This window comes from Mustelus asterias, chromosome 5 (assembly GCF_964213995.1).
Source record: "Mustelus asterias chromosome 5, sMusAst1.hap1.1, whole genome shotgun sequence".
Classification (NCBI taxonomy): Eukaryota; Metazoa; Chordata; class Chondrichthyes; order Carcharhiniformes; family Triakidae; genus Mustelus; species Mustelus asterias.
Genome location: NC_135805.1, coordinates 75,301,249 through 75,329,054, shown reverse-complemented (window position 1 = coordinate 75,329,054; position 27,806 = coordinate 75,301,249). Strand labels below are relative to the sequence as shown.

General features: G+C 43.0%; 2 protein-coding genes across 2 annotated transcripts in view; both read left to right on the top strand.

Annotated features, from left to right (window-relative positions):
- Positions 1-2,534, top strand: part of mtcl3 (MTCL family member 3) — a 65,238-nt gene extending 62,704 nt beyond the window's left edge. The window contains exons 7-9 of the mRNA XM_078213555.1: positions 1,476-1,604; positions 2,100-2,204; positions 2,335-2,534. Coding sequence (XP_078069681.1) covers positions 1,476-1,604; positions 2,100-2,204; positions 2,335-2,534 — 434 coding nt within the window. The remainder of the gene's footprint in view (positions 1-1,475; positions 1,605-2,099; positions 2,205-2,334) is intronic.
- On the top strand, positions 1,533-27,806 carry mtcl3a (MTCL family member 3a). Its single transcript, XM_078212837.1, has 8 exons — positions 1,533-1,604; positions 2,100-3,377; positions 5,794-5,961; positions 15,194-15,445; positions 22,376-22,726; positions 22,820-22,899; positions 23,747-25,166; positions 25,937-27,806. The coding sequence occupies exons 2-8, from the start codon at positions 3,072-3,074 to the stop codon at positions 26,117-26,119; spliced, it is 2,760 nt and encodes a 919-aa protein (XP_078068963.1). The 5' UTR covers positions 1,533-1,604; positions 2,100-3,071; the 3' UTR covers positions 26,120-27,806.

Below are 27,806 nucleotides of genomic sequence, written 5' to 3'. Positions count from 1 at the left end.
TTAAACCAGGTCCCACCTGTTCTTTGGACATAAAAGATCTCATGGTACTATTTTGAAACAGTAAGAAGTTTCACACCACCAGGTTCACGTCCAACAGGATTATTTGGAATCACGAGCTTCCGGAGCGCTGGTTTGCAGGTGCAGCAGGTAATTAAGACGGCAAATGGAATTTTGTCCTTCATTGCTAGAGGGATGGAGTTTAAAAACAGCGAGGTTACATTGCAGCTGTATAAGGTGCTGGTGAGGCCACACCTGGAGTACTGTGTACAGTTTTGATCTTCTTACTTGAGAAAGGATATACTGGCACTGGAGGGGGTGCAGAGGAGATTCACTAGGTTGATTCCGAAGTTGAGAGGTTGGCTTATGAGGAGAGACTGAGTGGACTGGGGCTATACTCATTGGAATTCAGAAGAATGAGGGGAGATCTTATAGAAACATATAAGATTATGAAGGAAATAGACAAGATAGAAGCAGGGAAGTTGTTTCCACTGGCGGGTGAAACTAGAACTAGGGGGCATAGCCTCAAAATAAGGGGAAGCAGATTTAGGACTGAGTTGAGGAGGAACTTCTTCACACAAAGGGTTGTGAATCTGTGGAATGAAACAGTTGAGGCTACCTCATTGAATGTTTTTAAGGCAAGGATAGATAACTTTTAGAACAGTAAAGGAATTAAGGGTTATGATGTGCGCCCTGAACCTGTCCAACGCCAGCATCTCCACATCATGACTATTTTGAAAGGAGCAGGGGGAAGGTATCCCTGTGTCCTGATAAGATTTATCCCTCGATCAACGTCACACTAAAAACTGTTGTTTGGGGGAGTAAGGTGCTGTGTACAAATTGCCTACCACAGTGACTACAAAAATACTTCATTGGTTGTTGAACACTTTGAGACATCATACGGTCATTTAAAGGCACTAAATAAATGCCAATTTTATTTTTAAAAATATAATGCATATCTGCAGTTTGTAGCATAAAACGGTTAAATTCATCACAAACTGGCTGGCCAGTAAGCACAACGTCATGATGTGGAGATGCTGTAGTTGGACAAGTTGACAATGGACTTCCCTGCAGTGGTACTGTTTTCTACTGTGGTACGGGGGAGGCTTGGTTGCTGCTGGTGGTGATGCCGAGTTTCTCAAGTTTCCTGTTCTTGGTGTGCATGTCGATGGCGTAGTTCCTTTGTCTCGTCTGCTTGACAGAGTCTCGCAGCTGGTCTGCATCCTGAGCGCAAGTTGAGAATATGGACTCTATCTTGGTTTCCAGGTTGCGGCGTTTGCTGTTCCCACTCACCTGAAGAAGGGGCTTGAAGCTTGTGTGGCTTTTGCTACCAAATAAACCTGTTGGACTTTAACCTGGTGCTGTTAAACTTCTTACTGTAATAAGCACAACGTCAGTGACATAAATACATTAGCATCCTCTGGAAGCTGGGATCCTTGGGCTACTTAATATAACTTGTGTTACTCTATACTTAACAGGTTGTGGTATTTTGCCGCAGGTTCCACTTGTAAACATCCGGTTATACACTGTGTCATACACAGCCAGTAAAGACAAAAGCACACGAAGAGAGAGCACAGATTTCTGTTCATACCAAGCAGGATTTGCAGGTGTTTCTTGATAACCATAATCGTATCAATGTTATTCAGAATAGAAAAGAGACCAGTTTTATGCTATTGGGAATGATATCATCAACAACGTGTAGTGGTGGATCGGGAACGGTTTCGCTAAAGCCGCCAAAGTCCTTGCGACCTGTGTTTGCCTTGATCCATGCTTTGTCCATGCAGTGTTTTGTATTTGAAATGTGGCCGTGCAATCCCGGAGACTGGGATGTTGTGTGTGAGCCGAGCATTAACGCTCTGGACCGAAGGTGGCATCAGAGTTGTCTTTGTCACTGTACCGCTGCTGAATAACTGACTTGTCCTGAACGTGTTCAGTGTAAACCCCAAAGTGGTCCCAGGCCACCCGGGAGGGTCAGATTCCGTGCGGTGAAGCTCGGCGTGGGTTTGGAAGTGTGCTGAGTTTTGGGTCACGGGTTGGGAAGTGAGTTGTGGGTGAATTGGACAATGATCTTGTTCTTGACGACGTTTCTTCCTCTTTCTCAGAAGGGGCTGTACAGAGGTTTGAGAAGCGCGTCATCTTCCCGGCTCTGCTCTGGACCATGCCCAGAGAAGGGGCAAAACTGAGTGGCACTTCAAGGAGGAAGGCAGGTGAGGCAGACACAACTGCTTTTTGACTTAAACAGCGATGCTTGCTCCCAGATGGCCTGATGTTGCTGTTTCTTCTTTTCGAATGTAATCTAAAGTGGATGCATTATTTTTCTGTTTTTCCCTATAACAGTGATGCGTTTAGAAGGCTATTTATTTGAGTTCCCGTTGCTCGGTGATAAGTTATTAAATGCTAGGGCTTCTACGATGTTGAACAATATCCAGAATTTTAGCCAGCTTTCCTGCTATTGTATAAAGAGGCGGCCCTTCAAGTTTAGCAGTGGCGTTTTTACACCTCCCAACAACAACCCACCGCCAGAAACAAAGCAATAGAAAGTTTGAAGATTGTAAACAGCTGGAGGGAAAACAGCTTCAGGACATTCTCAGCGTTGAAAATGAAGCCTGTTGTCGGCGTAATCGCCTGTCCTCACGGTTATATTTAGGAACCCGTACGTTTGGCATTAAACCTGTCTTTTTGCGAGCTGTTATTTGGGGACTGGGATTGAGGAGTGTCAGTTGAAGCTGAACGAGAGACTTGCATTGATATGGCGCCTCTAAAGCGTTTTAACAGCTTCCCCCAAGGCGCTAAATGTCAACGGTGTTGCTAAACAAACTGTGCTAAAATAAGTTGAGGAATCTGCAGTGTTCCAGCGTGTGGTTTACACCCCCAGTCCTTGGCAATGTGCTGCGCCTGTTCTGACCTTGTGAGCGGGCGCACCGAGTGAAAGCGATGCTCCTGACCCAGATAGCAACGTGGGGAGAGGCGAGCCACCTCGGAGCCAGGGCTGATTTTAGCTGAAGCGACTCGCCACTCCTTTTCTGGACAACTGACGCGGGGTTAAGAAAGACAGCATCTTCCCTGCTCGCAGAATGCCGGAGATGTGGGGCGTCTTTGGACATAACGCCGAGGCTTACGGTGGAGTGCGGGGCTGGGAGACCGTGTCCAGAGGCAGGGAGAGGAGCCGGAGCCCCCTGACAAACATGTCAACCCCAGCTAGCTTCGAAGAGTCAGGGCAAAGGCTCGCCACCAAAACTCAACCCGATAAAAATGAGCTGCAGTATCAGCTCTTCCGGCTCAAGAGGAAACTCGAGGAAGCGAAGAAACGTTACAGACAAGACAAAGAAGTCTGGGTGAAAGAAAAGGAGATGTTACTGAGGGAAGTCGCCGAGATCCAAGTAAATAAAGTGCACCAGAGTTCACTCATTGGTCCTTATATCTGCGAGGGGAAAGTGAGGGTTAAAGTGGTTTGGGGAGGATTTCATTGTTTCCTTCACCATGGTTCCCGACATCAACATCATCCTTGGGCAGGTCTAGACAGTGCAAACATGAAATGCATGTTGTCCTTGTTTACTATGGGAGTCACGGGACAGATATAGCTCACAGCTTGTTCAGGTTGAGTTCCAAATTTACGGGAAAATAAGTTCATGATTTTCTCTTTGGAAGAGACAGTTTCCTACATTCTACCTTTGGGTAGCGCATTATGGGCGGCACGGGAACACAATGGTTAGCACTGCTGCTTCACGGCACCAGGGACCCGGGTTCAGTTCCCGCCTTGGGTCATTGTCTGTGTGGAGTTTGCACATTCTCCCCATGTCTGTGTGGGTTTCCTTTGGGTGCTTCGGTTTCCTCCCACGGTCCAAAGATGTGCGGGTTAGGTGGATTGGCCAAGATAAATTGCCACTTAATGTGAGGAGGATCAGGAGGGTAAATACATGGGGTTATGGGGATAGGACCTGGGTGGGATTGTTGTCGGTGCAGGCTTGATGGGCCAAAATGGCCTCCTTCAGCACTGTAGATTCTATGATTACTTTATGTGAAGTTTGTGAACATCAAAAGTTGATGCTAGATGTTAAATAATCAAACATTGCTCTCAGTCACAGGTGCAAAGTCACTTTCTAAAAATAATTAACTTCTATATTGCTTCTTTTTATTAATTAAATAACACTCTCTCCCAAAAAGTAATGACAAATGTTTGAAGTTGCTGGATCCAAACATTGATGGACGCTGACTTTTAAAATGAGAAGTAATCGAATAATTAATTGTAAACATCTGATACATATCAAGTGGACATTTTAGAATATATAGGTGTTTGATGGCTGGCACAGACATAATGGACTAAAGGGCCTCTTTCTGTGCTGTAAAACTCTATGACTATGACTCTTTATATATTTCTTGGAATGGTGCCTTTTGAGTAGTCTGATAAGAAAGCATTTTGTTAAGTGTGAATAATATTTGACATGCTCTATTTACTATGCAATCTGAGTGGCAACAGTAATTATATCTGCATGGCCTTCAAAGTACTATGCAAGTATGAAGAGTGAAAAAAGAGCTTGCATTCAAAACCTTCCAAAATGTTTCACAGCCAATTAAGTACTTTTGAAATGTAGTCACTGTCGTACTGTGGGAAAACACAGCAGCCAATTTGTACACCCAGCAAGGTTGCACAAACAGTAATGAAATAAATGATCTGACCATCTCTTTGCAGACCCTGTGTCCTTCTCACTGTTTACATTTTCACCTAATTTTGTATTGTCGGCAAACGTAGATACATTACTCCCTGTCTCTCCGTCTAAGTCATGAATATAGATTATAAATAGTTGAGGCCAGAACACTGATCCATGCACCATTCCACCAGTCACAGGCTGCCAACTTGAACGCGTCCCATTTATGCCTCCTCTTTGCTTCCTATCCGTTAACCAATCATCCATCCATCGCTGCTGAGATATGTTCCCGAACTCCCTGAGCCCTTAGCTTGCCGATTAACCTTTTGTGTGGCACCTTATCGAATTTCCTTTTGGAAATTCAGAGATGCTACTTTTATTGGTTCCCCTTTATCTACCCTACTGGTTACATCCTCAAAAAACTCTTAATCAAGTTGACAGACACGAATTCCCTCTTGTAAAGCTATGTTGACTTTGGCTATACAGTGATTTTCTAAGTGCATTGTTAAGATGTCCTTAATAATACATCTAATAATAATGTTTTACTGATATTAATTGAGAGATAAATGTTTAAGGGAAAACTTCCCTGGTTTATTTTAAACTGTGCCATGGGGTTAAAACTGTGTGAATAGAACATCCCTTGTTTTGGTGACCAACTTGATGACAATTCAGTCTTTTCATAACCTGATTGAACATAAGTTATTTATCAGATTAAATTGGCTCAGGAAAAAAACAGCTTTATTCCCACCCTACTAAAATACTAACCGATACAGCAATGGAATTCCAACAGTGTCAGCAACACTCTCAGTATCCAACATAAGTAGAAATTTTTTTTGGTGGTATTGGTGAGGCCTGAATCTGGAGACATCTCTGCTGTCCTAATAATGCCATGAGATTGTAACATTCATCAGAACAGGCAGACACAATCTTGGTTTGATGTCTCATCCTGCTTAAATAAGCAACATTTTCTCCATCGTATTTCACTGTAGTGCCAGCCTGCATTACAAACTTAAACTTTGTTACAGAACTCAAACCATAATCTTTTGGCACAGGGTTGAGAGTTCTACCACCTGACACAAGCAGGCACATAATGAAACTTTGTACGTTGATTTTTAAATACTTACCTAAAGAATTCTAACTTTTATCCTAGGCTGGTGAAAACAGAAGAATTTTACTTGATCTTAGGTCTATTTTGGAAGGTGTTCAGGCTAAAGTTAAAAAGGAGGAAGATCAAAGAGCCAAACTGCAGCATCAGTATTCCAGTGACAAGTGTGCCTGGGAACTGGAGAGAGCAGAGCTGAAGTGCCGTATCGGAGAGGTAAACTTTTATGTGGAAAACTTTCCACATGATTGTAAGATGTATAGAAGAAACAGCAAGCAGTGAGATTCTGGATAATATTCAGCAATTTATGCAAGGCAAAAGTTTATTATTTGGTAGCGCACTACACAAAAATTGGATAGAATATTTATACTGTACAATGAGGTGTTACGAATTTAAGTAAATGATTAAGTGACAATATGAAATGTTGCCAAAATGTGAGACATTTTACGATCAGAATTAGTGATTCTTAGCCTCCACCTGGAACTGAAGGAATAACAGTCTGGGAAAAAAAATAGGAGACTTATCTGCAAAAATCAACCCCTAACTCAGCACAGAAACCCACCGATTAATCATGAACCATAACAAACATAACCAAAATGACCACTGAAGCAGGGACTCTCAACCCTGAAACACCCCCACTCCCTCAATCCTGCAGCTTCCCAGACCTAACTAATCCTCATAAACCAAGACAAAACAAGTTGTGTCAACTCCCTGATGACTACTACCTTACCCATTGTGACTGGTTACAGGTCGAAGGGCCTTCTCTAAATACAGCAGTGTGTTAGGCCTGTAAACATCCTGTGTTATGACTTTTCACGCTCTGAGAGTTTCATATTGTCAAGGTTTTTGTGTTTGGGATGAGAAGCTATTACAATACAATAAAATGTTGATGAGATCCATTTCATGTTCGTCTAACATCCATTGAGTTTTGATGTCTCTATCGTCTATGATAAAGCAAAGTTGGCTGATATGTTATTGCCCTTTCTGTTGATGGTCCATCCTCAATAAAGGGGTGTGTAAATTTCACAAGTAGATCTGCTTGTCCATATTTAGTTAGGAATTGGCTTGAGTTTAAGGATAGTCTGGAGATGAATTTTGCCAAGTCACATGAAATACTACAGCCATCTTAAGCAGCTTTTGATGTCTGCTTTTTAAAATATAGGCCGGAATTCTCTGACCTCGCCTGGGGCTGGGATTGTCCAGTCCCACTGCCGTGAATGGAGATTTGGCCAAATTCTCTGTTCTTGCTGGCAGCGGTGGTGGGCGTACAACATCAGAGAATTGCAGCCATAGTGTGAAAATTTGTAATACCTTCATGTTTGTACTGGGTACGACAGTCTTGAATATATTCAATTACCCAGCCTCCACTGCTCTTTGGGGAAAATAATTCCACAGACTAATATAATGTCCTCTGAGAGGAAGAAATCTCCTCATCTCAGTCTTAAATGAGAGATCCCTAATTTTTAAATTGTTTCCCCAGCTCGAGACTCCTCCACAAGGGGAAATTTTCCCTCAGTATGCACCCTCAAGTCTCCTCAACATCTTATATGTTTCAATAAGATCACCTCTTATTCTTTTAAACTCCAGTGAGTATAGGCTCAACTTTTCTTCATAAGCTAATCCCTGGAGGAAGCCGTGGACTGAACACTCTGCCTTTATCTTGTGCAGTGATCAGGTTTTCACTTCAGAATTACAGAAACACAGATCATCAGAATAAGCAGCCACAGAAAGGGTGCAATTAGTGAGAGTCTATTTACAATGGTGAACATATGTACAAGTATTTAACACCCATGTCCACGCTGTGCAACTAGAGCTTCTTAACCTTTCTAACCCTGCCACTATGTCTTGGTGCATCCCCAGTGGAGGTGGAGGCAGCCTGCTTCCTTTCACTGCTTGTTGTCTGTGATGACCTTGGCGGGAGTGCTCTGGAGGGCCAAGAGCTGGGGGGGTGTGGCCCTGGCCTGCTTTCGAGGTTTAGCTGCGTGGCAGTGCCACACTCCTCAGCCTGTGAAGCTGGAGCTGAAGTGGGAAGTGGGGATTCGGATGGACAGGATACTCCTGGAGTTGCCTAGGTGGATGGCCCAGGATGTGCACCAGCAGATCCTCCTCACTATGGATGGGTGAGGGCCCCTGGCTCCCTCTTTGGTAAAGAGGGGCAGCTGGAGTGAGTCAAAAAGACCTGCTGTCCTCTGGCATTGGCCCTGGTGGATCTGAGCAAGTGCTTGCACCATGGAATGCATGTCCTGCAGCAGTGGACACCAAGATTTCCACGGCAGTCACCACCCTAGCTGTGTTGACCTCATTGCATTGCAGTGTCGGCACAATCACCTCAGACATAAGGCAGACAGACTCCTCTATGCAGCCTTTCAATCTGAGGAGTGTATCTGATATCCTTTTCTGATTTTCCTTCCCTTGCCTTTGGAGCTGCAGCAACTGAGGCATGACCTTAGCTTGCTGTGGATCAGAAAGTATGAAGTGCTCACCAGATTGTGACCCCGAGGCTACTTGAAAACTAGTTGAAAATACACAGAGGAGGTGTGTCTCTCTGCACTGGTGGAGGGTGCAGCTGAGCGCTGTGACAGTTCTTTCACTTTGGGCTCTGTAAATTCCTCGTTTGTGTAATTCTCAGCCCACCAGTCAAGAACCTGGCTGGTGGACCCCCCTTGGGCTGTTTGCCAGGTGCACCTGCATCAGAAAGGAGAGGTCATTAGTGCATGGCAGGGGCATTTAGAAACAGGAGACATGACTCATAGCATTGTTGTCTGAACAAAGAATAAAGAAAATTACAGCACAGGAACAGGCTCTTTGGCCCTCCAAGCCTGCACCGACCATGCTGCCCGACTTAACTAAAACCCCCTATGCTTCCGGGGATCATATCCCCCTATTCCCATCTCATTCATGTACTTGTCAAGACGCCCCTTAAAAGTCACTACCGTATCCGCTTCCACTACCTCCCCTGGCAACATGTTCCAGGCACCCACCACTCTGTGTAAAAAATCTGCCTCGCACATCTCTTTTAAAACTTGCCCCTCGCAACTTAAACATATGCCCCCTAGTAATTGACTCTTCCACCCTGGGAAAAAGCTTCTGACTATCCACTCTGTCCATGCCTCTCATAATCTTGTAGACTTCTATCCGGTCTCCCCTCAACCTCCGTCACTCCAGTGAGAACAAACCAAGTTTCTCCAACCTCTCCTCATAGCTAATGCCCTCCATACCAGGCAACATCCTGGTAAATCTTTTCTGTACCATCTCCAAAGCCTCCACATCCTTCTGGTAGTGTGGCGACCAGAATTGAACACTATATTCCAAGTGCGGCCTAACTAAGGTTCTATAAAGTGGCAACATGACTTGCCAATTTTTAAACTCAATACTCCGGCCGATGAAGGCAAGCATGCTGTATGCCTTCTTGACTACCTTCTCCACCTGCATTGCCACTTTCAGTGACCTGTGTACCTGTACACCCAGATCCCTTTGCCTATCAATACTCCTAAGGGTTCTGCCATTTACTGTATATTTCCTATCTGTATTAGACCTTCCAAAATGCATTACCTCACATTTGTCCGGATTAAACTCCATCTGCCATCTCTCCACCCAAGTCTCCAACTGATCTATATCCTGCTGTATCCTCTGATGGTCCTCATCGCTATCCGTAAATCCACCAACCTTTTGTGTCGTCCACAAACTTACTAATCAATCCAGTTACATTTTCCTCCAAATCATTTATATATATATTACAAATGGCAAAGGTCCCAGCACTGATCCCTGAGGGACACCACTCGTCACAGCCCTCCATTCAGAAACGCACCCTTCCTCTGCTACCCTCTGTCTTCTTTGACCAAACCAGTTTTGTACCCACCTTGCCAGCTCACCTCTGATCCCATGCAACTACACCTTCTGCATCAGTCTGCCATGAGGTACCTTGTTAAAGGCCTTACTAAAGTCCATATAGACAACATCCACTGCCCTACCCTCATCCATCATCTTCATCACTTCCTCGAAAAACTCGATCAAGTTCGTGAGACACGACCTCCCCTTCACAAAACCATGTTGCCTCTCACTAATACGTCCACTTATTTCCAAGTGGGAATGAATCCTGTCTCGAAGAATCCTCTCCAATAATTTCCCTACCACTGCTGTAAGGCTCACCGGCCTGTAATTACCTGGATTATTCTTGCTCCCCTTCTTAAACAAAGGAACAACATTGGCTATTCTCCAATCCTCTGGGACCTCCCCTGTAGCCAGTGAGGATACAAAGATTTATCTCAAGGCCCCAGCAATTTCCTCTCTTGCCTCTCTCAGTATTCTGGAGTATATCCCATCAGGTCCTAGAGACTTGTCTACCTTGATGTTCCTCAAGAACCCCAATACCTCCTCCTTTTTGATCTCAACATGACTCAAACTATCTACACATCTTTCCCAGACTCTTCATCCACCAAGTCCTTCTCTTTCGTGAATACTGACGCAAAGTACTCATTTAATACCTCGCCCATTTCCTCTGGCTCCACACATAGATTTCCTCCCTTGTCCTTGAGTGGGCCAACCCTGTCCCTGATGGATGATGCAGAGTTGGATCCGCACTTGGTTTATTGCTGCCGACCTCACCATCAGCACAGGAGCGATCGTGGCGCTATCCTCAAAATCCATGAGGACTTTCAACTGTGGGATCTCTCCACCCATCTGGGATCTCTCCCTCTCATTGTGAACTAGCTTGTCCTACATAAAGACAAATGAAGAGAGTGTAAGCAGGGCACATGTCAGGGCAGATGACCAGGTTATTTGACAAGGAAGGATGGTGAGTGGGACTGGCAAGGTGATGAAGTCACGACCTGCAGGGGAGATGAAGATGTGTGTGGGAGAGTGAGTGGTGGTGTCCTGTTGAGCCGGTGAATCTGTAATGGTGTGTGAGCATATGAACTGAGAGTGATGAGAAGAGAGACTTACCCTGGCAGAACAGAGGGGATCATTCATCCTCTTCCTGCAGTGGATGACCGGCCTGTTCTGCAGCATGTCAGAGCTGATCACTGCTGTCACTGCACTGCCTTCCATACTGATCTTGCTGACAGTCTTCATCCAGAGCGCAGGTATATCACATCGCAATGGGTCTCCACTGAGTCCAGCAGGTGCTCCAGGGAGGCTTTGATGAACTTTGGGGCAGTATACTTCTTAGCTTTTGCAGCCATGACATCCCAATCACAAGTGTGCTAACTGAGTTCAGGGGCAGCATTTAAATGTGACCTCATTTATTAAAGAACTGAGGTGATGGCGCGCCTTGCGCCTTTGCTGATTTCTGAGAAAACCTCGCCCTGAATGATTACTCTTAGGCTGAGCAGATCCTGTCCATTATGAAGATATATATTTTTAAAAGGGTATGACTTATTCACTGTGCTAGCTGTTGTACATAGATGTAAATCCATTTATAAAGATTGATTTTTCAGCTCCATTATGATATAACACCCAGAGGAAATCTTCTTTAATCTGTTTCCTAAAGATTGATGAAAGTTATCTGATTCACAAAACTTGAGGCTAAATATTAATTTAGCTGTCAAGACATAGTTCAACTCATGTGTCTAAAGGCAGACAGCTTCTTCCTGAACATCAGCATGCTATGGAAAATGAAATTTTGGTGTTTATTGCAGGGGAATCGAGAATAAAAGTGTTGCTACAGTTGTACGTGGCCTTAGTTAGACTGCATCTGGAGTACTGTGTACAGTTTTGGTCCCCTTACTTATAAAAAGATATAATTGTATGAGAAGCAGTTCAGAGAAAGTTCATTCAATTCACTCCTGGGAAGTAGGGGTTAGGTTCCCAGCACATTGCTGGCGTCCCCTCACTGACTGAACACATCTGTCATGCCTGTATCTCAGAGGGACTGGGGAGGTGGTGCATAGTGATATTGTCGCTGGACAAGTAATCCTTTAAGGACCCAGGGTTATGCTCTGGGGACCTGAGTTCGAATACCACAATGGCAGATGGTGAAATTTAAATTCAATAAAAATCTTGAATTGGAAAGTCTCATAATGACAATGAAACCACTGTCGACTGTTGTAAAAATGACATGTCCTTTAGGGAAGGGAATCTGCCATCCTTACCTGGTCTGGCCGACATGTGACCACAGATCCAAGAAATGTGGTTGACTCTTAAATACCCTTGAGATCTAGCAAACAACTTAGCTTGGATAGATTATAAATGCTGCTCCAGCCAGCGATGCCCACATCCCCTGAAAGAATAAAAACAGAAGGATGTCTCCCACATGTACAGGACTAGCTTCACTCATTCCAGTCATGATCCATGTGTGCTGTCTGAATCTTTGAGGTGCGGCTGGCCCCCTATTCTTCAGCCTCTCGTGACACTGAATCTCAGGTTTGCAGCTCATAATGGATGCCGTATGATCAGGAGATCTTTCCCTATGACCGTAGTTATTGAGAACAAGTGAGCTATCACCAGCCAGTTAGGAATCAGATATTCACAGGAGCTCTGTGAGGAACTATGCACTGTCCCCACTGCAAACTGCCAGCTAGGGACCATGGGCAACCCCTGTGTCCCCATGACAGGAGTCTTTTCACAGAGGGTGCCATCAGTCAGACGAGAGATCAATCTTCACAGAAGCCATGTGAAGATAATGGGATGCTCTCACTGGATGTCTTCATCGTCCTCCATGAATCTAGTGGCATTGAGCACATCCTGAGCTCCTCTGCCTCATCTGGACATCACTATTGCTTCACGATCGGCATCCTCTCCCTCAAAGACCTCCCCGGCCTCGTTCCCTTCAATGTCCTCATGAGAGGCAATGTGCTGCCCCCATTTCCTCCTCAGGTAGTTCCCCCCCCCCCCCCCCCCCCCCCCCCCGCCAGATTGTGCAGAACACAGAAAGCAACTACAGTGCGTGGCACCATCTGCAGATAATATTGCAGGCCTCCACCAGACTTGGCCCGGCACCAGAACCACATCTTCAGCATCCCAATGGTCTGCTCCAGCAAAGTGCAAGTTGCAGCATGAACCTCATTATATCTTGTCTCAGTTGCACTCTGTGGCCTCCAAGCAGGGGTCATCAGCCACCTCCTCAGCAAGTAGTCCTTGACCCCAAGGAGCCAACCTGCAGCCTCTGTGGAACCTGAAACATGTCAGGGATTTGAAAGCTGCTCAGAATGTAGGAGTCATGCACATTTCCTTGGAATTGAGCACACACCTGAAGGATGTGTTTGGTGTGGTCACAGACCAGCTGAATATCCAGCACGTGGAACCCCTTGTGGTTCACATAATTTACTGTTTGATGTCACGGAGCTCTGTGTGCCACCTGAGTGCAGTCAACGGCACCCTGCACCTGTGGAAAAACCAGAGATCAGCACAAAACCCATTGTGCATGCATCTTGGCTTACTTGATCCCAGTTGAAATGGACAAAGTTAGGTGCCCTCACGAAGATTGTGTCCACTACCTCTTGCGTGCACTTGTGAGTGGAGGCTTGCAAAATCCCATAGAGATCACCTGTGGAGGCCTGGAAGCAGCCACTGGTATAAAATTGAGTGCTGCAGTAACCTTTAGTGATATTGGCAGTGGATGCCCTCCAAGTCCCCATGGTAGCAAATCCTGCAAAAGGTGGCAGATGTGACCAACAAGTTCCCTGGACATATGTAGTCTTCACCAACACTAGTTATCGGACATCTGCAGGTATGTTAGGTGCCCTGTGTAGACCCTGGATCTGGTGAGGCGCCTCCAAGCGACAGCTCTCTGGAGTTCTCCTCTGCGTACGGAGCAGGCTCTGCCAACCCTTCTTCTTCACAATTCTGCTTCTACCTTTGGCAAGACAGGCACCTCTGTTGATGTCTTCTTTTCCTCTCCTACCCATAAGCATGAGGAATGACAGCAACATTATGAGGTTCCACATTCCATACATTCTCCTCACTGCAGTATTAAAGTGAGAGACTTGACAGTTAGCATTTGTCTTTTGAGGACCACCCTTTATCCATTCATTATCTGAAACTGCCTCGCAGAGCCCACTGACTGATGTCCTGGCCACCACATTGGTGCCTCGTCCTTAACATCACATTCTGCTTTGGCAAGATCCCACACCACCCTTGGCCAATACCACATAATCAAGTGGCCACAGTTTTGGCCACTGTACTGCATCCTAAGCTCTCATTTCAGGCACAGCATTGTCCCAAGCTTCGCTCTAAGACCTTGCCCTCAACCTGGTCTATGGGGAGCTTTGTGGTGTATGTGGTGTTTGAATGGACATAATTGTGTGACTAGTTTGACTCCAGGCATGTCAGTTGAGTTACAGCTGAATAGTCTCAGCTGCAACAGGGTATAGATGATTGACAAGTTTTACAATTAACCTTGCCCTTTAGCATCATCTCTCCTCCAGAAGCAACCCCCCCCCCCCCCCACGTCCACCACCAAATTTGAGTGGCACTGTAAATCCGTGATGACTCGCAACCCCCCTCCCCCTCCTCCCATTGCACTGCTACAAGCTTCCCTTCCCTCTAACGCCATTCTAAGAAGCCCATGGCCCAGTCAATCCTGGTCTTCCAAGAGTTACACTCCAGTCTCCCCAAGTCAACCATCCGGTATCCCCTGAGTCAAACCCTTGGCCTCCCCAACTCAACAACCCACCTCCCCTTGCCTGCTCCCCGGTCATTGCTGAGTCAACCCTCTGGTCTCCCCTAGAATCAAGCCTCTGGTACCCCAGAGTCAACACCTGGTACCCTGCAGACAAACCACTGGTACCCTTCCAGTCTTACTCCGGCGCCCTTTTTGTGTTACCCCGGTCTCCCTTACCCCTGAGTAGATTTGAATATGTATTTGTTGTTTTGTCTTAATTTTCTATACATTTATCTCAGAATTATGCTGCATGAATCTTGGTAGCCCAATCCTTAGACCATTTTCATGAAATTTCTATTTGCATGGACACATTACCTCCATGTGTCTCTGTTAAAACAACAACAGATTTGGCGCAAATGCATTAAGCATCTGTAGGTTCATATTTTCACAGCATAATTTCTAAGGTCAGTGATTCCAAAGCTGTTACAAAGCCTTTGTAACATTCTTCAAATTCCTTGAGCTCTACTGTTAAATCTAATTTCCATTGCCTGGCAGCAGCCTCAGAGAACCAGCTGGCTAACTCGACCATTAGGCTATGATAAATGCATTTTCAAAGTATGGAAGCTGGCAGTCAGCACAAGAATGTTAGACTTTCAAAATCTAAAAAAAACAAAAGTAAACATCATAAAATCAGATAGTATGCATGATTAAAAAGGAAACAGTTTAATTATTTATATGATGAGATGTGGCTATCTACGTTTTAATTGTCTTGGAAATGTGGACCATTTTCTGGTTCGGTTTTATAATTATTCTCTTAGCAAACACATTGAAAATCTGAACACTAGAAAAATACAAGCCCATGGGTATGAAATATTAACAAGTATGTTATTTCTTGCATCCAAATAGCTGGAACTAAAGGCAAGTAAACAGGACGTAGAAAAAACACCCCAAGAAACAAGAGAAACATTTGGAAAAGAAAAGGAAGAACAGAAGCAGTTGTTGGCAAACATTCACTCAGCAGCTATGGACCTGAGGAAACAGCTGGAGATCAGTGAGAGAAACTGGGGCAGGGAGAAGATGGAACTACTTGAACAATTTGATAATGAAAGAAAGGAATTGGAAAGTCAACTGAAGGACATGCAGAGGAAGATAGAGCAGGTGCTGTATTTAGCATATGGAAAAAGCATGCAGAACATTTTTGGAAATATGTTACAATGTTCTTGCGTGTTATGAAGGGTGTCTTATGTTGCTTCTTTAATTCATTGACGTCCAACCCAATGATGTAATTTGGTTATCATCACAGATTGCTCTAAAGTCTACTTTGATGCAATAAGGGAAAAATTGATAAAATCATCCATTGCTTTAGATCACAAGAAACAAGAGCAGGAGCAGGCCATTCAGCGCATCAAGTCTACTCTGCCATTCAATAAGATCATGACTGATCTGATTGTGGCCTTAATGTCTCACCCACTTTGAATATATTCACTAACCCAGCCTCCACTGTTATCTGTGGAAGAAAATTCCAAAGACTGATGACCCCCTGAGAGAAGAAGTACCTCCTTTTCTCTGTCTTATTTTCTCTACTTATCTTTAAACTTGCTTTACTTGATTGAAACATTTAAGATCCCGAGGGGTCTTGACAGTGGAAAGGATTTTTCTCTTGTGGGAAAATGTAGAACTAGGGGTCACTGTTTAATATGAGCCGCCCATTTAAATAGATGAGTATTGTTTTTTGTCAGAGCATCGTGAGTCTTTGGAATTCGCTTCTTCAAATGGTGGTGGAAGCAGAATCTTTGAATATTTTTTAAAGCGGAAGTAAATAGATTCTTGATCAGCAAGGGAGTGAAAGGTTATTGCGGGTAGGTGGAAATGTAGAGTTGAGGTTACAGTCAAACCATCCACGATCTTATTGAAAGGCAGAGCAGTCTGGAAGGGTTGAGTGCCCTACTCCTGCTCCTAATGTGTATGTTTGTATATAAACTGTGCCCCCTAATTCTAGATTGCCCTTCCGAGAGGAAGAATCCTTACAGTATCCACCATGTCGAGCCACATCATTATCTTAACTGTTTCAATAAGATCACCTCCCATTCTTCTAAACTCCAATGAGTACAGGTTCAACCTGCACAGCCTTTGCTCAAAAGATAATCTCTTTATTTCAGGAGTCAGTCTAGTGAAGCTTCTCTGAACTGCTTCCAAAGCAAGTATGTCCTTCCTTAACTAATTTCGTGTCATCTGTTATGATTTTAATTTGTAAGGAAATATTTCATCCATCTGCAAACGGCTACATCCGTCTTGTCTGTTCCCATTGGCTTCCCACAGTATATTACACAAGTTAAATGGAGTGGTAAACGTACACTGAGAGAAAAGTAGAAAATCTACTTCTCGACACTAGTGTCACCCTACCATGGTGAGCACAAAATTCATTTGGACATTTTCAAAATAAAACTCTAAAACCGACGAAAAGAACAACAGTAACTGGTGCTATTACAACAAAAATATTTATACAGCACATTTATGCAGTTACAAATTTCCCAAGTATTTTCAAACAAAATTTGATACTGAACCACATATTAGGGTACTTGACCAAAAACATGGAGAGAGAGATTGGTTTTAAGGAATGTCCAAAGGAGGAAAGGGAGGTAGATAGGCGCTGAGTTTAAGGAGAGAATTCAAGAGTTTAAAGCCCTGGTATCTGCAGACACAGCCATCAATGACAGAGTGACTAAGATCAGGGATGATCAAGAGGCAGATTGGAGAAAATCAGATCTTCAGAAGATTATAAGGCTGGAGAAGTTACATAGATAGAGAGGGGTGAGACCCTGAAGGGAGCTAATAATAGGGATGAGAATTTTAAAGTTGAGATGCTGCTTAACCAGGAGCTCAGGTTAGGTCATCGAGCACATGGGTGATGGATGAATGGGACTTGTTGCAAGTAGGACACAGACAGCAGAGTTTTGGATAAGCTCTACATTACAGAGAGTGGAACATGGGAAGTCAGCCAGGAAGGTATTGGAATAGTCAAATCTAGAGGTAACAAAGGCATGAATGGTGATTTCAACAATGAATGAGCTGATATGAGTGGAGTCAGATGATGTTATGGACACAGAAATAGGCATCCTTAGTGATGGCACGGATATGTTGGAAACTCATGGTGTTAAATATGAAACCAAATTTGCGAATGATGTGGTTCAGCCTCAGACAGTTAACCAGGAGAGAAGAATGGAGTCTGTAACTAGGTAAATAAGTCTGTGGTTTTGAGCTACTCAATATTTAGTTGGCAAATATTCCTGCTCATTCAGAAGTGAAAACTGGACAAGCAGTTCTGATAATTCAGAGATTGCAGAGGAGTCGAGTGAGGTGGTGATGAGAAAGAGCTGGCTGGCAAAGGAGAGAGAACCATTAACAACTTCACCAACATGGGAACCAAGAAATTAATTTCCTTTAGAGAAGGAAATCTGTATCCTTACCCAGTCTGACCTACATGTGACTCCAGATCCACAGCAATGTGGTTAACTTTTAAATGCCCTTCATGGGCAATTAGGTTTGGGCAAGAAATGCTGGCCAGCCAGCGATGCCCACACCCCATGAATGAATTTAAAAAAACATGAATTTGGGTGACCAGTTTAATGAGAATAGGTTTGAGGGATGAGGAGGAGATGGATCTTGTCAATAAATAAATTTAGAGATGCAAGGACTGATTAGGGACAGTCAGCGTGGCTTTGTGAGTGGAAAATCGTGTCTCACAAATTTGATTGAATTTTTTGAAGGGGTAACCAAGAAGTTAGATGAGGGCAGTGCAGTTGATGTTGTCTACATGGACTTTAGCAAGGCCTTTGACAAGGTACCACATGGTAGGTTGTTGCATTACGTTAAATCTCACGGGATCCAGGGTGAGGTATCTAAATGGATACAAAATTGGCTTCTTGACAGAAGCCAGAGGGTAGTTGTAGAGAATTATTTTTCAAACTGGAAGCTTGTGACCAGCGGTGTGCCTCAGAGATCAGTGCTGGGTCCACTGTTATTTGTCATTTATATTAATGATTTGGATGAGAATATAGGAGGCATGGTTAGTAAGTTTGCAGATGACACCAAGATTGGTGGCGTAGTGGACAGTGAAAAAAGTTATCTCCGATTGCAATGGGATCTTGATCAATTGGGCCAGTGGGCTGATGAATGGCAGATGGAGTTTAATTTAGATAAATGCAAGGTGATGCATTTTGGTAGATTGAACCAGGGCAGGACTTACTCAGTTAATGGTAGGGCATTGGGGAAAGCTACAGAACAAAGAGATCTAAGGGTACATGTTCATAGCTCCTTGAAAGTGGAGTCCCAGGTGGACAGAGTGGTGAAGAAGGCATTCAGCGTGCTTGGTTTCATTGGTCAGAACATTGAATACAGGAGTTGGGACGTCTTGTTGAAGTTGTACAAGACATTAGTAAGGCCATACTTGGACTACTGTGTACAGTTCTGGTCACCCTATTATAGAAAGGATATTATTAAACTAGAAAGAGTGCAGAAAAGATTCACTAGGATGCTACCAGGACTTGATGGTTTGAGTTATAAGGGGAGGCTGGATAGACTGGGATTTTTTTCTCTGGAGCATAGGAGGCTGAGGGGTGATCTTATAGAGGTCTATAGAATAATGAGGGGCATAGATCAGCTAGATAGTCAATATCTTTTCCCAAAGGTAGGGGAGTCGAAAACTAGAGGGCATAGGTTTAAGGTGAGATGGGAGAGATACAAAAGTGTCCATAGGGGCAACTTTTTCACGCAGAGGTGGTGAGTGTCTGGAACAAGCTGCCAGAGGTAGTAGTAGAGGCGGGTACAATGTTGTCTTTTAAAAAGCATTTAGATAGTTACATGGGTACGATGGGTATAGAGAGATATGGGCCAAATGCGGGCAATTGGGATTGGCTTAGGGGTTTTAAAAAAAAAAAGGACTGCATGGACAAGTTGGGCCGTAGGGCCTGTTTCCATGCTGTAAACTCTATGACTCTATAACTGAACTTGGGGAAAGAGGGGAAAAAAGAGAGAAAATAGAAAGAATTGCAAGTTCAGTGCAGCGGGGCACCAGTGGAAGTTTGTTTCCATGAGCTAGAGGAAGAGGGGCAAGTGGCAAAGGCTGCTAATCAGATCAATTAAATTTTGTTGATGATGTTTGTAAACTTCTCACACTTGTTAGAGGAGGTAGGGTAGAGCAGTTTAGGAAGGTAATTTGCATCAGAGAAAAAAAGCTGGGGATTGTCTTTGAATTTGAGCATAATCCTGGAATAGTGAGCAGTTTTGGTAAATGAGAGCAGAACTTGATAGTGCTTTGCATGGTCTAACCAGATATGATAGAGCGTGGTTAAACATGTTGTCAATTCAATCTGCATCCGTTGGACTTGAGGGAGCAGAGCTGAGGATCGTATTGAGGTAACAGCCAAGATGAGAGAGAGTAACAGTTTTAATGGGGATGAAGACATCAAAGGTGCAAGTAGAGAATTGTTGAGTCGATCAGTAGCTGCAGAAATGCCAGTGCTTTTCCACTTAAGGTAAAATGAAGAGTGAAGTTGTCTTTATATATAACCTTTTATAACTTTATACCTTCCCAAAGTGCTCCACAATCAATTATGAAGTGTTGTCAATGTTGGTAATGTAGGAAAATTACAAAGGGTATTGTTTCTTTGCCCATAACTCCTTACTTTGATATAAGTCTTTGGAGGATATTACTGCAATGTTACAAGATGAAGATGATAAAATAGGAAAGATGCAGAATTATCAAGACATAAAGAGGGACAGATTCATTCACATGGTGCTGCTTCTAGTGATGCTACCCAGACTTTTGTCAATTCCCTGAAGGCAGGCTGCAGTATGTGCCAGCTATCATGGCTGCTCAGCGTTTCCCATTGACATCAATGAAGAACACTGTGCAGGTGGTAGTCTACAGCAAGCCATGTCCCTGAGGAATCAACATAGCCACTACACAAACATATTTCTCCTCCAAAAGGATATTTGGGTTTAGGAACAGGTGAAAGTTCAAACACATCAATCATTTCAGCTAATTGGTAGCAGCTACAGGACTCTGTTTTAAATCTGTAGATGGGGTGATGTTATTGTCCAGATTTTGCAGCAGTGATGATGTCAGTCCAAAATGATCTCATCCAATTATCCTGGGACTGTACTTCTGTGTTATAGATTTCTTAGCCAGGGGATAAACATCTCAACATCTACTACGTCAACTCCCTAGAGAACTTTTCATCCTTCTAAATTCCAGCGAACTTCAACTTACCCAGTCCTCATCATTGGGCAACATCGCACTAATTTCATATTTACTGATCTAACAGCCTCATTGACCCTGAAAATTTTACTGAATAGAACAATTAGACAACTTGAAATTTTATGGAGTTGCCAGTGTGGATGTTCAAAAACTAGCAGATGTTGAATTATTAGAAATAAAAGGGATCCGATTATCAACAATATATATTTGTGTATTTTTGCACTTCTGGAAAAAGATACAAAATGCAAAATCATTGAACATGGCATCAGCATTCACTACTTGAAGGACTTAAAAGGCATAACTTTTTAAAATCAATTCTTAGGATGTAAGAATTGGTGGCAAGGCCAGTAATCATTATCCATCCTTATTTTCCCTTGGAAGGTGGTGGTGAGCCAGTTTCTTGAAGCGTTGTAGTCCAGTTGGTGTAGGGACATCCACAAGGGTGGAAGGCCGTTCCAAGTTTTTGTTTGTGATAGTGAAGAAATGATGGTATAGTTCTAGGGCTGGATGGGTGTGGCTCAGAGAAGAACGTGCAGCTGGTGATGTTCCCATGCGTCTGCTGCCATTGTCCTTCTAGGTGGTGAGGTCACATTTGGAAAGTGTTTTTGAGGAAGCCTTGGAGAGTTGATGAAGTGCAGTTTGTATATGGTGCACATTGCTGCCACTGTACACCACTGGTGGAAGGAGTGAGTGTTTAAGATAATGGATGAGGTGCTTGATTAAAGCAGGCTGATTTTCCCTGGATAGAATCATAGAATCCGACAGTGCAGAAGGAGGCCATTCGCCCTATCGAGTCTGCATCGACCACAATCTTACCCAGGCCCTATCCCCATAACCCCATGCATTTACCCTAGCTCGTCCCCCTGACACTAAGGGGCAATTTAACATGGCCAATCCACCTAACCCCCACATCTTTGGATTATGGGAGGAAACTGGAGCACCTGGAAGAAACCCACGCAGGCACGAGGAGAATATGCAAACTCCACACAGACAGTGACCCAAGTCGGAAATCGAACCCAGGTCCCTGGCATTGTGAGGCAGCAGTGCTAACCACTGTGCTATCGTGCCACCCTCCAATCTTTAACTTTTTGAATGTTGTTGCAGTTGAACTCTTCCAGCCAAGTGGAGTGTATTCCATCACACTCCTGACTTGTACCTTGTAAAATGATGGGCAGGTTTTGGGATTGAGAAGGTGAGTTAATCGCGAAAGAATTCCCTGCCACTGACCTGTTCTTGGAGCCACCATATTTCAGTGATTGGTCCAATTAGGATTAATTCAACGATGACTGCTTCTAATTTTGTTTTTGATCTACCCTGGACTCAACCTCGGGTTCTGGAAGTGAAAAGACTTTATTTCAATGAATCACATCACATAATCTATAATGGTGAATGAATTAAAGTTTAAAGTTTATTTATTAGTGTCACAAGTAGGCTTACATTAACATTGCAATGAAGTTACTGTGAAAATCCCCTTGTCGCCACACTCCGGCGTCTGTTCGGGTACATTGAGGAAGAGTTTAGCATGGCCAATGCACCTAACCAGCACGTCTTTCAGACTGTGGGAGGAAACCAGAGCACCCGGAGAAAACCCACATAGACACGGGGAGAACGTGCATACTCCTCACAGGCAGTGACCCAAGCCGGAAATTGAACCTGGGTCTCTGGCGCTGTGAGGCAGCAGTGCTAACCACTGTGCCACCGTGCTTGAATATGGTGCCTTGTGATCATGTTATTCCATTTGAGAAATATTGAACGTAAAATATTTGTTCTTGTACTTGTTAAAATAATACACGTTGCATTTACATAATTATTTTTTATTGAATCTGCAGATTTATTGGGATGTAAATTCAAGACAAGAGTGTAAATTGAATGGACAGAGAGCTGGGCAGAGACAAAGAAAAAACACAAGAGATAATTGGGTACTGCTTAATTCACATACCTCCAATCCTGAATGCAATGAGTCACGTGAAGCCCAGAATTGTATGAACAGTGCAAAGGCCCATAGTCCATGGATGGAAGATGTTATTTTAAATGATACTGATCAAGGCATAAGAAAGAGTGCAAGTGATCCATTGTTTATTGAAGAATCATCACTTGCAAATTTAGAGGAATGTGGGGGCAACCAACATGTGGGAATTATACAGAATGATAAAAAGAAATTCTCCAGTGCTCTGAATGCCGTAAGTCTATTTCCATAAATTACAGTGTGTCAGGTGCCATATTGTTGACATTTGGGCACCTACATCTTACAATTTGTCTTCTCATTTTCACAGGCTTTACAAGAAATAGCAAAAGTAAGTGAAGAATTGTGCAGTTACCAAGAGGACATCCAGAAAAAGGAGAGCCAAAGAAGGTATCAATATATCAGAAACATTTAAAGTTGCAATTCCTATTTATTCACAGAGTGCAGATTACAATATCAAGAAGTAAAAGAGATGAGAAAGAATTTTTCATGGGCAGAACTGGGCTGAATCAACTCTGCTGGACTTTCTGCCAAGTTGCAATGTACTTTGAGGATAGGCTACGATATGTTTTATGTCCTACATGAAGTTGACTCGAACCAAGCCTGGGTTTTGAAAGGAGTCACTTTAGATGGAATGTTGCATCAATGCAATGAACCATAATGGACTGGCATTAACTTTGGCTGGGTTGGAAGATATCTCTTAATTTTATCAAGCTATAGAGCCTATTATAACTTGAGTTGAGAGTTGTACAGACAGCAGATGATCCTGACTCCTACAGAGTAATGTCCTAGGGCTTTTACTTCTTGTTCCTCATCTGCATTAGGCCACCATCAGTGACCTCTCGAACCAGATGGAAGCAGGAGCTGACCAATGGCAAGCACAAGATGTCAAGTGGCAGAAAGCTGCTGCCATGGGCTCAAAGGAATGGGTCCCAATGCTTAACCAAATGGGGTTCAGGAGGGCATCACAGTTAGGGGAAGAGGTCAGTAGCCTCGGCCAGTTTTGTCTGTAGGACCCAGAATAAACACTTCTGTTGCTCTGGACACTACAAGGAAAGTAAAATAAAACCACTTATCGCTTTGGGGTCCAGGTCCAGGGCTCCTCTCCCTATCAAGTTAGACTAGCAGGGAAGCCACAATAGCTTACTAAACTGAAATGAGAGAAAAAAAAGTGTAATTAACTATCTTATACTTATCAATCACATAGACCATCTATTTTATGTCTTTTTTGAACCAGAACAAAATCAGTTTCACATCTGCAAGAATTTAAAGAGAAACAAAGTGAAAATACACTTTTAAGAGTTGAAAGCTCCTCAGATGAGAATTGCTGCATGTCAAATGATATCTTTAAAGCACTGAGACCAACACTTTCAGAATATCAAAAATGTTCTGAAGAGCTTCATACTGAGAAAAACTGGAATCATTCCAAAAGGGATGGGCATGGAATTTCTCCTGCAAATTCAGGAAGAGATAGTGAAAATGATGCCTCTTCCTCGAGGAAAGAAGCTCCACCAGTTCCACCAAGGACATCCTCTTGGTACCTTGCAAATTCATTTTCAATGTTTCCGCTGGATCACAAAGGTGCTGTGAAGGAACGTGATAGTAACTACACAACTCAAAATTATGTTGTGAACCAAAGTTACAATCGCCCTTTTGTCCTGAGAAAATTTGAAACCTCGTTGCAGGAAAATGAACGTAAATCTGTAGTAGGTGGAAGATATTTTGAGACCTTAGCACCACAAATTAAGTGTGACATGGGGCCTAAATGCAATAAAAACAATAACCACAACAGGTGGTCATGTGATGCAACTAAAGTTGGCTTCGGAACTGGTAACAACTACTTTGGTTCAGCAGTAAAAACATTTTCTTCCGATAAGAACATAATGTTACCAACGCAGGAGCAGAGTCTGGATGGTAACTCCAACAGTGGACTCAGACAAAGGAAACCTCTGTCTCCAAAATGTAATCCAACAGCGTGTAACTTTTCAAACTCTCCATCAACAACTGGAGTTTGCAGTACCAGTGGTGTGTTTGTGCATTCCAAATTAGATGTACCTTCAGCACAAACTGGTACCTTCAGAAAAGCTGCTTTAAACACTGAAAGCTGTGAGCCTTTTGCATTTGGAAAATCAGTGGATATGGCACAGAATGAGACCTACCCAGGATCAAACTTCTCACTTCACTCTGCAGGGAACATTCATGCCAAACAATTTTCTTCAAAGCATACTGGTTCAGCTTTTAGGCCTTATGTTTCACCTTACATCGCCAACACAAAAATAGCAGGACAGGATAAGCATGGCTATTGGATTGCTGATAATGACAAAAGCCACTTGGTTGACAAGGTTGACTTGATTCCTAATAATTTTTCCAGCCCACAACTGTCATCATATGCAAGGTCCAATTTTGATATTGTCCAAACAATGTTGAGAAACAATGAAAGACAAGCAAGTCCTTCCTTTCCTGTGAAGAAAAAGGTTGCCAATTGTGCTGATGACAGAACAAAGCCACAGACACCTCATTCTGGATCTTTGCATGAAAATCCAAATAGGATCACTCACCTTTTTCGAATACTTCACCTAGATCAAGACAAACAAGAGTTGATGAAGAAACCAGGACCATCCCGATGCGTCTCAGGGCAGCAAACTTCATTACCTATGGTAGGCAAAACCTTTGCTGTACAAAATTCAAACAATGCACAACAAAGGTTTCTAGCTGCAATTGTCCATAGTATATAGATTCTATAGTAATTGTTGTTAATGTTGCTCTTCTAATTTTAAATCTTTTTTTCTCTCTGGTCAACATGGGAGACAGGTGTCTGTTCTTAAGCCTCTAAAGATGTTCCTTTAAAGAGACCACTGCAATTTGCATGAGTATGACCTAGGATGGTTAACCTTCTGTGTTTTTATTCTACCTATGGTGAACTGTCTATTGTTTACTATTTAATTACATTTATCATTTACTATTTAAGTTTGAATGTGTTCATATAGACGTGTACTCCAACTTGCTCAGTATTTTGATATCCGCTGCAGCTGATCCAGTACATTTTGGCGCAGACCTAGGAAAGTCTTCTGATAGCATTCTTTTCAGTTTTATATCAAATAGAACCAAACAAATTTACTCCACAAAGAAACACCCCCCCCCCCCCCCAACTCTGCCTCAAACAGTCCCTCTGGCTCCATATTTCTTGCTCCATCAGTCCTCAGTCTAAAGAAATATCTAATGACCTCTTCCTTCATTCTGTGACAATTATAAACTACACACTGTACTGTCAGTAGGGCCTAACCAATGTTTCTTTATAAATTTACTATGGTATGCTATATCTAATGTCATATTGAGAGTGCTATAAAATCTAAGGGCTCAGATTTTATAAGATGATACTGGATGTTGCAAAATTGCAGTAAAGCCTTCCAATATATCTTTCTTTTAGACCTTGCCACCTGTAACAATGAGATTGAATGGGATGAGCTTTTCACGTCCTGCAAGACCACAGAATCAACGCTTACCGTCACGATGGGCAACAAGATCATCATCTGCACCGGCTGTACATAACAGAGCTGCACAGAAACACAGACAAGCTTTCTTTTTTGACATAAAAACTTCAGTCATATAACATTTTCAAGTGCTCTGTGCAAGTTATGCTTCATCTGCACACTGACTTTCTTAAATTATAGTACATTTTAATCGTATAAAACATTACACAGCAAGCATCCTACACCTGATCTCAACATGATTTAAGAAGGAAACGTTTGTTAAAATTATGATCGGTAGTCTCCAGTACTTGCATTAACTGTCTGAAGCTTCACACTTTGCATATCTGTAACAATTAAATTATGCCATTACAAATTAATTATTTTACAATGTGCATTTATCAATTAAGTGAATGTTTATTTTGCAATGTTTACTGTATAATTCTGTATTTTGTTGTAAACTTGTATATCAGCTGTATTCTATGAGGAGCAGAAAGCTCAGTTATTTGCATGCTAATGTGTTTGTATATGCATGTGTAGTTGAAACTTGCAGCAATGTCTGTGGGCATTTAGGTAACACTTAACATCTATATTACCTGTTTATGTTCAGGAGCAAGTTTCCTTCCAAGCAGGTTTTTTTTCCCATTATGACATGTGGAAGTATAAAACAGAGCAATGAGACAGTCTCATTATTTCATTTTAAACGTGTCTTGACATTATTACTCATTTAAGGCACTTTGAAGAACAAAATGTTCTTCGTTAAGCCTATTCCCAATGTAAAAAAAAAATCAAATGTACAATATTAAAAATAAAACTGGCTGTAGTTCAGGTACCTAAGATTTTATATTGTAAATCTGCAGTTGAATTTTACATTATCCCATAATGGTTGTCATGGCTCCCTGAAATGCACTTCCTGCTGGGAACCACCTTTAGTAGAATTGGCTTTCTATTTTTGGCAGCAAATTATCCAAAGCCCGGGATGACATATTATCCAAGGACGTCAATTTTTTTACTCTGATAAGCACCTGTTGCTTTCCTCTTGGAGCTTACTTCTGTACAAACATCAAAAATGCAAATTGTATTGCACTTGCTTGACATGTCTGTTTCTCAAAGATACCCCGTGGTGTGTTTTGTGGCAATGGAGGCCTTCTGGTCTCATTGCTGTCAACGAGGTTTCTCAATGTTCGCACCCTCTGCTGCTGGTGAATCCGATTGGGGGGGGGGGGGGGGGGGGGGGGGGTCGATAAGACCAGAGATTTTCACTGGTGGGAACAGCCTGAAAAGTTCGCCACATGAAGGTTTTTTGAGTAGAACTGCACAGCGAACCCTGGGACTTTTTATTTCATTTTCCATGAGCTTGCATCTGAGTGCTAGATTGAGACTAACCAAACATGTTTTGTTTGTGGCACATTTGCATCAATGTTACCAAGAAATATGCTCAACACATCAAACTGGGTAGTTTCCAACAAAAGTACCAGACTGAAAAATGTTAATTCATGGTGTTGCTCAGTTTTCATATTCTGCTTTGATTCACACACTTGTGTGTAAAAGTCCCCCTGCTGTACAAGAATTGTTGCAAAACTACTGCAAGGACCACTGCTGAAAAGTTAAAGGAGGTGATTCTTTCAGCCTGCTGAGCTGCTCTAGCAGCGGAACTGGGCCGGGAAACTTTAGTAGGCTCCCCACCATGGCCTCCACATGTCTCTGGTTCCAAAATCTTTGGAGTTATCAGCTCCATGCCGTAAACTGGTGCAGAGCTGATTTAAATATATAAATTTGAATTTCAGTGTCATTAGTGGGCCTGGTACTAAAGTCTCTCGGCCCGCTAGC

Bases quoted from the DNA above. Each gene is read 5' to 3' on its own strand.
- mtcl3a (XM_078212837.1), top strand. From the start codon at position 3,072: ATGCCGGAGATGTGGGGCGTCTTTGGACATAACGCCGAGGCTTACGGT. The intron at 3,378-5,793 runs GTAAATAAAGTG...CTTTTATCCTAG, and splicing joins GGGAAGTCGCCGAGATCCAA to GCTGGTGAAAACAGAAGAAT. The intron at 15,446-22,375 runs GTGCTGTATTTA...TTGAATCTGCAG, and splicing joins TGCAGAGGAAGATAGAGCAG to ATTTATTGGGATGTAAATTC.